Here is an 11,729-nt window from a genome sequence, read left to right as displayed (position 1 = left end):
CTTTTAAGACAAACCATTTTAAGGAACACCTCTTGGTGGCAATGCTGGCTTCTGTTAACACTTTTCAGAAAAAAATGCAAACCGCCTGGGCCGGTGAGAGCGTGAAGAAGGGAAACAAAACACCAGGTCAGCACTGGTTAAATTTTCTTACTTGGCTCTGCTCTAACATGAAATTATTTCAACCTGTGCTCACCCAGGTGGAGCAGAGGCGGTGGCACAGGTTACCAGGGCCTTCCCTTCACAGATTTTAAGAACCCTTTTCTTGCTGCAAGAGTCACTGATTTGTTCTGGAAACTCCCTGTGATGAAATGAAGGACCCAAAAGCATTTAATTGTTGAACACATAAAAGGAAGTATATTTAAAATAAAAAAAATTGGTCAGACTGTAGAGTCAATTACCATTTTTAAAGGAATTTACAGGGCTGTTGTAGATGAGTCTTTTGGAATAGTCAGTTTATCGCAATGCCTAAACTGGTTTCTTCATTGCACAGTATTTTCTTTTAAAATGTGTGCATTTTTAAACAATTACATACATATTAAAAATCAGCATTTCTTTGCTTAAACTTAATTAAAACGTTAATACTCTCAGACAACACAGATCTGAAATGGTGAAACCAGTAATTGCCCCCTCCCACCTTACAACAAATTAAATTGAGACAAAATTACAAACACATTTCACTACATGATTATTATTAATAAAAATCAGGGTTTTTTTTATAAAGTTGCCCAAAATGCAAGGGATGTGCATAGGTTTACAACTTAGTCAGAATAATATTTTACTTTATTCCCTTGGGTACGTGTTCCCATGAACGGAATGTACTTTGCTGTAGATTACAGGTTTTTTCAACACAGATACACCAACGGCATGAACGCTTGCGACTGTCCACATGCATTAAGAGTCAAGACCCAATTTCAAATTTCTAAAAGTTTTACAGAGTTCTTCAAAGAGACAGTATCACATTATCTGGATGTTACACAAAAGTACTTAAAAATACTATCCTAGAAAAAAAAAAAAAAAAGCGAAGAAAGGCCTTTAAAATTTATGCATTTGTTTTGTAACCACTAGACTAATTATTTCAAATAAATAAAGGAAAGCAAAGTATTCCAATCCATAAAATCAGACTCTAAAAAGAATGTAGTGTTCCACCCCCAAGTTAACAGAATCATATTATTATTACTATTAAAATAGATTATAGAAAGCAGCATCTATTTTGTGCAGTTTTTAGGGGCCCTTGAAATAAAAAGCTATGATTTCCAAAAATATAACATTCCAAAGGACTGAATAATACATATATTTAAAGATACATTTTATTAAAGTTTAGGAGAAATGATTAAAAAAAAGATACTGTCTCTTTAAATTAGTGTTTAATTTTTTTTCCCCTCCTCCTATCTATTCGGACATGACAATAATTATAAATTTAGGTCACACTACATCTAGGTAGTCTCTAGGGGCCAAGACCTGTTGACACAAGGTCAATAACGAAGAGGTTTTCCATGGATGAGGTGGTTCCCAGTAATGACAGATTTATTTTTTTTTTTAATTCTCTCGTGACCGGTCTAGTAGACCCAGGAGACCGGGACCCACTGTGAGGCTGTACATACAAGCTCGATGGCTTCCTCCAGGTGCCTGATAGTTTCATCGATTTCATTGTTGATAATTGTTAGGTCAAAGTAGTGTGCATATGTTCTCTGTAAGATTTCAGACTCCTTCTGCAGCCGCTGAAGAGACTCGTCCTGTTCAACGGTCAGAAAAGAAAATGGGAGAGAGATAAGTTGGATCCTTCCGTCCTCTTCTACAACAGCTTTCTAACTAACTGGTGCTTACAGAGAAGGAAATGGGCAAAAGAGCCTTGGGGAGGCCTGGGTGGTTCAGAGCCCCCACCTAAATCTACAGCAGTCACACAGGAGAAATAGCACAATTTCTCTCTTGAAGCTGACATTCAAACAGCACTCAGTTATTGATATTACCTGAGACAAAATACGAGTCTACAATTAAAAAAGCAAGCCCGAGGACGGAAGCTTAGAAAAGCAGCAGAGACACGGAGCAACGTAGACCATGTATGAATAAAATGTACAAAGTGCACAAATGTGAGCTATTGGGCCCGTGTCCAGGGAAGAACACGAGAAGCAGGAGAGGGTGTATTGTCGGATATCAGCAGTTCCCGGTTTTGGTAATGTTTTACTGCACAACATCGGTCTTCTGGGTCTACTTCCTTTAAGAATCATTTACCAATGAGGAAGTTCTCGCTCCGCATTACTCTGTGGTTCTTATTTCTGAGCGTGTCATTTCCAGCATCTCTCAGCGTGAGGTCCCGAGGACGAACCACGCGGCCCGCATCAAGAAGGGCCAGCGACAGCACACTGGTGCTCACCGTGGCTTTGTGTCAATGCTCTTATGGAAACGAGCACATCCTTCTTTGTGGGTGCGCTACCGGACTCTGCGCGGCCAGCAACGCTACAGCGACGGGCTTTGTTAGCGAGGTCTGCCTTTCTGAGAGAACGGGATTGCAAAAGGCTTCTTGCTAGGGCTCTGCAGCAATTACAAGTTTGAACTATCTTCCTGAAAATTCCCTTAGAAATTTAAAAAAAAAATAAAAATCTTGTGCTGCTTTCAGGAACCCTGAAACAGCCACAGGAAAATAATCAGGTCCTTCCCGCCCCACCAGTTTGGGGTGGATATGGGGCAAAATTAAATATGAACAGTATAAACTCCGGCTGCTCTGTAGTATGTGTAGGGTCACCCTACTCGACCAATCAACTGGGATACACTTTATTATAGCAGTTTCAGGCTGCGGGAAGTACAGACACAGTGCCTATAGCTGTTTTCAGAAGGAATCATTCTGGGAACAGATTTTATTTACCTAGTAAGAGACCCTACTCTTTTTGTTGTTTAAACTTTCCATGTATTTGTAGTTACGGTGACAAGTAGCTGTGGAACAGCGGCTTTCAGGTCCTCTGAAGGGAACAACCTGCGCTGAGACAGTTCTCCTTCCCTGTAGCTACGAAACCAGCCACTTCTGGAGGAGAAGTTCTGTACCAAAGTTACCGTTCCGCTTCTCTCCTGAAGCTGCAGCCCCAAACGAGGGGGGAACGTCACTTTCACTTGATAATAACTACAAATTTCATTCAAAGTCAGGTAAATACTTCTCCCATGCATTTCTGTACAGGGGACGCACCTAGAACGGACCATTATGCATCACCAGTGACACCTGGAACTTCCGTAGAAGACACCAGTGCATGCAAATTTAATTTATGCTATTATCAAATTGAACAACATGGATCGATACTAATATTAAATATGTTTGGGGAACATTTCATATGGCCCAGAGTCGTTAAGCAATGAACCTAGTTAAGTAAACTGCCAACTTTTCATAGATTCCAAAAGGAACATTAATTTAAATCAGCTGAGGATTTAAACGGTTCTGTTTAAATTAACCTACAAAGGAAAAAAAAAAAAAATCTTGCCAAGCAGAATATTTTCAGTGTTTTAAACATATCTAGCTAAGATTAATTTTATATTTTAAAGCTAGTCTTAGCAAAAATATATTGCACCTTTAAAAAAAGTTTTAATCTCATGGCACAAGGCTAATACTACCTGAACTTCCCCATGAAGCCTTAGAACTGTTAACTCATATTTAACTACTTCTCAGACTTCCCACCAGCGTCACCCTTAACTGCTACAAATACGAGAATGAACTTTTCTCACTAAAGCATGTATCTTACTGTGATTGACAGAATAAAAATCTGAAACACAGCTATCTTATTTTTAAAAAACCAAACAACCGGCAGGTAAAGAAGAATGAATGCTAATATTTAGCTTGCACACACAGATGTCACAAAACTAAGAGTTTCAAAAACTCATTAAATTTTAATATATTCCTGACTTAGCTGCTCCTAGATCCAACTTTACTGGGATCAAAGTGGGTTGTATTATGGAATATCTACATTTCTTAGCCTGTTGGAAATATAAAACATTACTTCTTTTAGGGGCAGTAATAAGTTTGGCATAGGACATTGCAGCAATTTTCAACAAGTTTGAACCTTTTCAAGCTCTGAGAAAGCGATTACAGTTCTTGATTTTGGTTTTATTCTGGAGACAAATTTCACTTGTGGTTGTGATAGAGTGATAAAGTTTGTACGTTCAAAACCATGTCAGACTGGGCTGTTTCCTCTGTGTCTGCAAGTCTTAAATGCTAAAAATCATCTCTGAAGCTAACACTTCCTCTAAAATTTTTGCTGTAGTGAGTTCCTCTCAATTTCTCTAAAATTTCTTCATTAAATCTCAAATAGTGAAGATCCCAGATTATTCTCCAAGAATAATATTCTCCAGCAGTTGTGCTCTCAATAGTGTCAAGAAAGAAGATACTTATCAAAACATTCAGACAGCTGCAGCTTCAAAAATGTCACATTTGGGAGCAGAACATCTGTCTTGTCGTCTTCCTTCAGCTCTCACGCAATAGGCATTTTGTGTGGGTCTAATTGCAGTGTGTCCATTACTGGAACAGACCTTTCTTTCCTATCTCTAGAATTCAGTTCCTTTTCTTAATCTTCTCTCCTTCTCCACCATAGCTGGGACAGAAAGGAGTGAAACATGGCTTTTATCCATGAAATCTCTCCCATGTGCATAATGGCCATCAGTGACAGCTTCAGTCTCGGAGGGCTGGGTTTTTTTGGCCTTAAAGTACATAGGACTATAGTTGCCACTTGTGACAGTCAAAGCACAGCCTAACAAATTACTAATATTCCCTTCTAAGGCTGCGAACAACATACAAACGCACCATCAGGCCTTTGCCAATTTTGCTCTAACAGAAAGAAACTCTCCTCAATTTAAAAAGCTGGTGGACCGCAAACAACTTAAGAAAAATTCCTTTTGTTCTTTGGCTGTAGGAAGGGAGAAAGCATAGCTAAAATTCAGAAGAATTTGCCTCAGTAAAGATTTACACATGGTTCACTAAAGTTTTAGATCAAAACAAGTGGAGCCTGTCAACTCCTCTTTGCTGCTGTCTGGGCAACGGGAGGTAGAAAACAGCTGGAGGAAAGAGGAACTGCTCCAGTGTTTCCTGATGTGCTCCTTCTTCTCTCTTTTTTAGCACAACAATTATCTGATTTAAGTCTCCTTTGCGATTAGACAGGTGGGTACCCTCCGGGAGATTTCCTATATGATTTAAATTGGTTTTGTACTTTGCAAAATTGCTCACAATGCACAATATTCATTTGGAAAGCATAATATTTTGCCTCCTAACTTTTGCTGTGTGGTCCTTGATTATTGAGATATTTTGTGCATTCTATGAAAGGCTAACGTGTCTCAAGACAGACACTTTTAGGATCAGGCCTCTGCACTGATTTTACCACAGAGTTCAGATGTACAGCTGTAAGAGTAGAAATTTTACTCTCTAGTTTCTTTTTACTAGCAGATAATTTTAGCACAGATATCCGAAGTAATTATTACATTTAATTTTTATTCCAACGGTGAAAGTAATGTTGAATGGGAATGAGCATATCTACATTCTAAAACTACTGAGATAACTAGGACTACCTTGTCAGCCCCTAGCTGGTACTTACAGGCAATTTTCTGCACCATTTTGGCAGCTATGTACAATTAGCATGAGCGCAGGAAAATGAAAAGAAAAGCAAAGATGAAATTTAAGAAAACATACGGGGAAAAAAGGACAGTCATTTACAGAAGTATTCTCAAAAAGTGTAAGTAAAATAATCAAAGCAGGATAAAAGGATAAACAGAAAGGGATACTCGTTATGCAAATTAACCTTTCAAAAAAGAAGCATGGATAGGAAATATGAAACACGCACTCTCCACTCTTCTCTGCTCCCTTGCAGGCTGGTAACACACAGACACAATTTGCATATCTCCCTTTGTGCAGCCCAGCAAACCTAGGAAAACAGGATCCTGTATTTGGGTATTACTTGTTGCTATTACCATTTCCTGCCCCTCCCTTTCCACAAGTTTAATTGATTCATAAATTAGCATGCTTTGTAAGTGTGGCCCCAGTTCAGCAATTTGTGTGCTTGAGCGAATCCCTGCATGCACAGAGACTTACAATAAGGACACAGTCTTACAGCATGAATGCAAATATTTAGACCATAATACTTTGCTTCTACTAATATTTCTTTGGCATGAAGAACTATTTCCCCACCACTACTATAAAGGTACATTTCTGTCCTCTTCCCGGTGTACCACCGAAAACATTTTCTCCCTTGTATGAACGGTCCCAAATGTGTCTGTATTATATCCTACAGCTGGAAGATTAAAAGCTAAGTACCACAGGCAGATGAGTGAGGCCAAGGAAGACTATTTGGGAGCTAAGACACAGGTACGGAGGCAACAAACCTGGGCAACTACATAATTCCACAGGGTGCCTGGCCTCCTGAGCCCTGCTGTAAGCACAATGCTTGCCTCACACATCCTTAGAACGATTCTATTTTTGAAGTGATGCCATGCCATTTGCTTGCACAAAGGCAAATTCAGTGTAGAATACAAAATTTTAGTATTTTTTCAAGATCGTACTGATTTACAGCACGTGCCAACACCAGCAGTTAGACAAACTGTGGTTTCACTAACACTGCAAATTGTGATGTTCCGAGAGACCTTCGTCTGTTCCCTCGTGACATCTACCAGTTAGGGTACGGGTCCATAAGACACAGTGAAATGACATAACTGACTGCTGTGAAAGTTAAAAGATCCTTCTTCCCCCTCCTATCGCTCGTCCTGGCTATAGGCTTTCACTTGGCATTGGTGCCTGTCGGAGCCTTTGTGAGCTATTGAAAACCGACAAAAATTCATTTTAGAGCTAAAGTAGCTCACTAAAGGATCTGGTAAGTGCCATGGCCAGTGCAGACTGGCAGCGTATGTCCCAGAAGCAAGTTAGAGAGAATCACTCCCTTCAGCAACAGCAAACTAGTAGAATGCCTCAGCTGCCAGTAAAATTGCAGCTCGAGGCCAGTATTTTTCACTCTCCACGTGCTATTTTAACAATAATTCAGACTATTTGCATTTAAATATGTTTGTCTTGTTCCTTATTATCCTGCAAGCCTCTGCAGTGATGTCATAATTTCACACTTATGATATTGTAATTACATTTCTATGGAAACAGAGGCAGGGCTTCTGACTTTATTTTTGTGTGAACAAGGAGACATCTAGGAGATCTGGAACAGATTCATGGTCAAATCCAATTGATTAAATACCTTAATATCATGGTTTAAAACAGGCTGAGCAGATAAAGTGTTTGTATAAATACCGTTTGCCCTGTTGTGAGCTAAATCCAGAATTGCTTGATATCATCTTTGAAATCAGCAGCAATCTGCAGAGCAGATACTCTATAAAAACTAAGTAGGAAATTCAGAATGTGGACCTCCATGGTTAACATTATTCCACAAGCAATTACCCCTTTGGTCAAAGCTTCCAGTTCTTAGAGAACAGTCTTCAAAATCAATAAGTCTACTTCTGATATATATTTTTTGTATAGAAAAAATACTAAAAGATAAAGGTGGAATGACAGCAGAGTCACGCACACCCATTTCTTCAGTTCAGGCCAGCTGTAAACATGTGCTAGCACTGAAACTCAGAATTGAGTAATCTCTGCTAATGATTTGTCAAGGATTTGGAAATGGATCTTTGAGCTAGGGAGGGGAATGAAACAAAAGAATATGTATTTTTAGAATACATCATGTGGATCCTTCAACTTGAAGTTCATATTTTGAATTGGAAAAATCAGTTAATAATAAACTCAATGAACTTAATAATGGTGCCATACAACTGTCTTTCTGCCTCTCCATTTACAGACAAGGAAACAATTCAAGAGTATTATCTGCATATTTGAATCTCATCCTTAATTCTGTCTCTGATAGGACATTAGATTGCAACATGCCATACCTCGTTAATGCCTGGGGTAATTGTAGGTGCAGCAATAAAAACAACAAAAGGAGCAAACTCTGCAGTTCTCAGGACCTTCAGTGCCTGGGTGAAAAAAAATCAGGTATTTTAGAACAATCTCCCAAAAATCAATGTGAAATAAGTTCCGTCACACAAGTAAAAGATACAAAATCATGACTTACCAATGCTGGTATTTGCTTTTAACTGATCTGGAGTCAAGAGCTTAGTAATACAGACACTTAACTTTTTCCTCCTTCCACTTCCTGCCTTCTCCAAATTTAAAAAACAAACAACCCCCCCTCCCAAAAAAACAACAAACAAAGCCCCACAATCCATCCTTTTCCCAAGCTAAAGAGGTTTTAATCTCTGCTGCTTGAAACCCACCCGTATATATCATCTACGCCAACCTTCTCTAAACAAGAGATAAACCTCGTATGTGAAAGTTGAGAAAACTCACATAACTAAGGGTACCCAAGGGAAAAGAGGCAAGCAGTGTAAGGTAACTAGGAATAAGTCCACAAAGAGGCTGGCCTTAATGAGCTGAGATGGATGCATGAGGAAGCTGGTTAAGAAGGAGGCTTGCTAGACACATGCTGGGGGAAGCGTAGGAAAGGTGGCTGTTACCAAATGTAAATATATTCTAACGAAGATTGAAATGGCTTCTGAGAATTGTAATGCTTCTGAATAATGCAAGTTGAAAAGGTTTATCAAGAGAGTTTGCTTTTAACAGCTGCGCCATTTGAACTAATTATAAATGCTGCTCTCCCTGAAAACTGTTAAATGTGGGATTTTATTTTTCAGAACAGCACCATACCAGCATTCTATGTAAACTGTCCTAAATAATTTAGTCAGGTATCTCATTTCTGTTATGAAATGCTTAAAGAATTTGAACTTCTTGAATCCACTCACAAAGAAGAAAGAAGGTACCCAATTTAAATAGGTAACACTGGTCACAATTTTAATTTGTCCTTCCTCCCATTTCCTTCCATCTGCTAGAATAATATAAACATTGTGTTTGTCTATATTCATATTGTTCCACTTAACAAAACATGTAAACACATCCCTGTGAATTGAAAGTCATGACTACATGGATGTTTCCAAGGAAACTTATTCAAATTTTCTACTGAAGATTTTATATAATGAATGAACAAACTATTAATGTTCCCTGAAAGCCTGATTTTCCTCCCTGCCCTCTTCCGAAAAGTGTAATATTGCAACATAAAAAGGAGTTTATAAAGTAAAAACACCGATCGGGACATTGGGCAAACAGGATCAGTATCAGTGATTGACCACAAATATTTCTGACCACGCTTAATAATGATATGGAGCCAAGAGTCAGTTAGGAACAAGATTACCCTCTCATACAGCATCAAAGGGAAATTTTTGAAAATATTGAAACATTACTCCTGGCAGGCAATGACAATCACTTCTTTTGATATCTCTCACTGGACATGAGACTAACATAGTAAAAAATTCTATGGTAAGTAGATTTTTGAGCTACAGTGGTTGCATACCAAGCTAGACTATGAATTTGTTGCTGCTGTGTATTCTTCTAACCAGATGATTACCAGAATTCTACTTCACAAATTGGTAACATGGTGTTCCAGGGACTTTTGTTCCACATTACTGTATGCATTATTTATGTAGTGTGCAATCAATAAAAATAAATCATCTCAACAAAATAAGTTCGAAGGATTTGGGGTGAGTCCCATTTTCGTATACTTCTAATTAGTTACCTGAGGTTCTACATCAAGTATTGCAATTAGTCCCTGCTCATGGATCTTTCGTATTGTTTCCAGTTTTGTCCCATACATTGCATCCTCATGGCTGCCATATTCCAAATATTCATTGTTTGATATATCCTGCATCATTTGGTCGTGTGATACAAAGTAGTAATTCTTCCCATTTTCTTCATCTTTCTTTGGAGGTCGGGTTGTGTCTGAAAATAAAAAATACAAAATAGTTTTAGTACAAAAGCCATATCACACTTATATATGGCTTTTTCTTTGTATTGTAAGTGTTTGTCAATACTTATTCACTGAATGATGGCCTGTTAAATCACATACAGAATAATGAAGCATGAGCTCAGGGTAGGCAGAATGACAGAGGCTGGGAAAAGCAGGAGTCTGTGGGAGGTGTGTTGGGAAAAGCAGGACATAAAGGGATTTGGAAGAGGTAAAAATCAAAAGGTAACAGAAGAAGAACAGAAGATCATAACATTTACCTGGTCAAGACTGTAAGACTTGCAGCTGCTTTCAACAGCAAACAAAGGCCAGACCTCACAGTTTTTACAGTTTCTAAACAACTCAGTTAACATCTCCATTTTACTCCAGGAGCCAGTACGGGCCCAATCCTGTTCAACATCTTCATTAAAGATCTGGATGATAGGGCAGAGCATACCCTCAGCAAGGATGCCAATGATACAAAACTGGGAGTAGTGGCTGATACACCAGAGGGTCACACTGCCATCCAGAGAGACCTCAACAGGCTGGAGAAACAGGTTGAAAGGAACCTCATGAAGTTCAACAAGGGGAAGTGCCATGTCCTACACCTGGGGAAGAACAACCCCATGTTGGGGGCTGACCAGTTGGAAAACAGCTCTCCAGAAAAGGCCCTGTGGAGGGTCCTGGTAGACACTCAGTTGAACATGAGCCAGCAATGTGCACTTGTGGCAAAGAAGGGCTAAGGTATCCTGAGCTGCATTAGACAAAGTATTGGTAACACGTGGAGGGAGGTGATTCTTCCCTTCTACTCAGCACTGGAGAGGCCACGCCTGTTGTGCTGTGTCCAGTTCTGGGCTCCCCAGTACAAGAGAGACATGGACATACTAGATAAAGTCCCATGAAGGGGCACTAAGGGACTGGAGCATCTCTCCTATGAGGAAAAGCTGAGAGAGCTGGGACTGTTCAGCCTGGAGAAGAGAAGGCTCAGGAGGAATCTCATCAGTGAGTACAAATATCTAAAGTGAAGGTGTAAAGAAGATGGAGCCAGTCTCTTTTCAGTGGTGCTCAGTGACAGGACAAGAGGTAACGGGCATACACTGAAACACAGGAGTTCTGTCTGAACATCAAGAAACACTTTTTCATTGTGAGGGTGACCGAGCCCTGGCACAGATTGCCCAGACAGGTGGTAGAGTCTCCATCCTTGGAGATATTCAAAAGCCACCTGGACGTGGTCCTAGGCAACCGGCTGTAGGTGGCCCTGCTTGAGCAGCAGGGTTGGACCAGATGATCTCCAGAGGTAGGGGTCTCAACCATTCTGTGATTCTGCAGGCTGTCTGCTCCTCTTTTCCCCACAGGCACACTGATATCCACTTGCTTCTCTTTCCTCTAATATTCCCTCACAAACTGATTTACTCTCATGTTTTTCCACTATTACATTTATGGGGCGACATATCTGAAACAGCACATCTCTCCCCAAGCTAGTTCCAACAACCGTATCATAATTTCAAACAAGACATCAAAAAATTGAACTCATATTCTATTTTTAATTATACCTATTACTGTTCTGAGGATTAATTAGCATATTTCAAAGATGAAAAGTTCTATAGAAATAAACCATATAATATCACTATACTACTCACTGCTGCCCTAGGTCCACTGAACTTGCATACTCTTATATTTCCCCCAAATCCTCCTATTTTGTAAAAACATTTCTGTATTTTCCGTTTTTTACTTCAATTCTTATGAGGTTTTCTTCTTCTGAGTGTGAAAGTGTAAGTCTAAAAAGTAGGTGAGGTCCTGGTTACTTGTGGTCAAGAGAGATGAAAGCTGCTTAGCAATAACATACTTTTTGAATGTATTGCTTCTGCAGATGTATGTGATAAGAGATGTATGGCTACT

General features: G+C 39.4%; 1 protein-coding gene across 6 annotated transcripts in view; it reads right to left on the bottom strand.

The window, feature by feature from the left end:
- Positions 1-1,523: 1,523 nt before the first annotated feature.
- The window catches only part of CASK (calcium/calmodulin dependent serine protein kinase), a 221,754-nt gene continuing 211,548 nt past the window's right edge, over positions 1,524-11,729 (bottom strand). For all 6 annotated transcript variants that reach the window (XM_075773692.1, XM_075773728.1, XM_075773699.1 and 3 more), the window contains 3 exons: positions 9,624-9,826; positions 7,888-7,971; positions 1,524-1,733 (listed from right to left, as the gene is read on the bottom strand). In XM_075773692.1, the coding sequence (XP_075629807.1) occupies positions 1,557-1,733; positions 7,888-7,971; positions 9,624-9,826 (464 nt within the window). In that variant the 3' untranslated portion in view covers positions 1,524-1,556. The remainder of the gene's footprint in view (positions 1,734-7,887; positions 7,972-9,623; positions 9,827-11,729) is intronic.

Source organism: Balearica regulorum, chromosome 1 (genome assembly GCF_011004875.1).
Source record: "Balearica regulorum gibbericeps isolate bBalReg1 chromosome 1, bBalReg1.pri, whole genome shotgun sequence".
NCBI classification, from domain to species: Eukaryota; Metazoa; Chordata; class Aves; order Gruiformes; family Gruidae; genus Balearica; species Balearica regulorum.
This window is presented reverse-complemented; position numbering and strand designations above follow the sequence as displayed.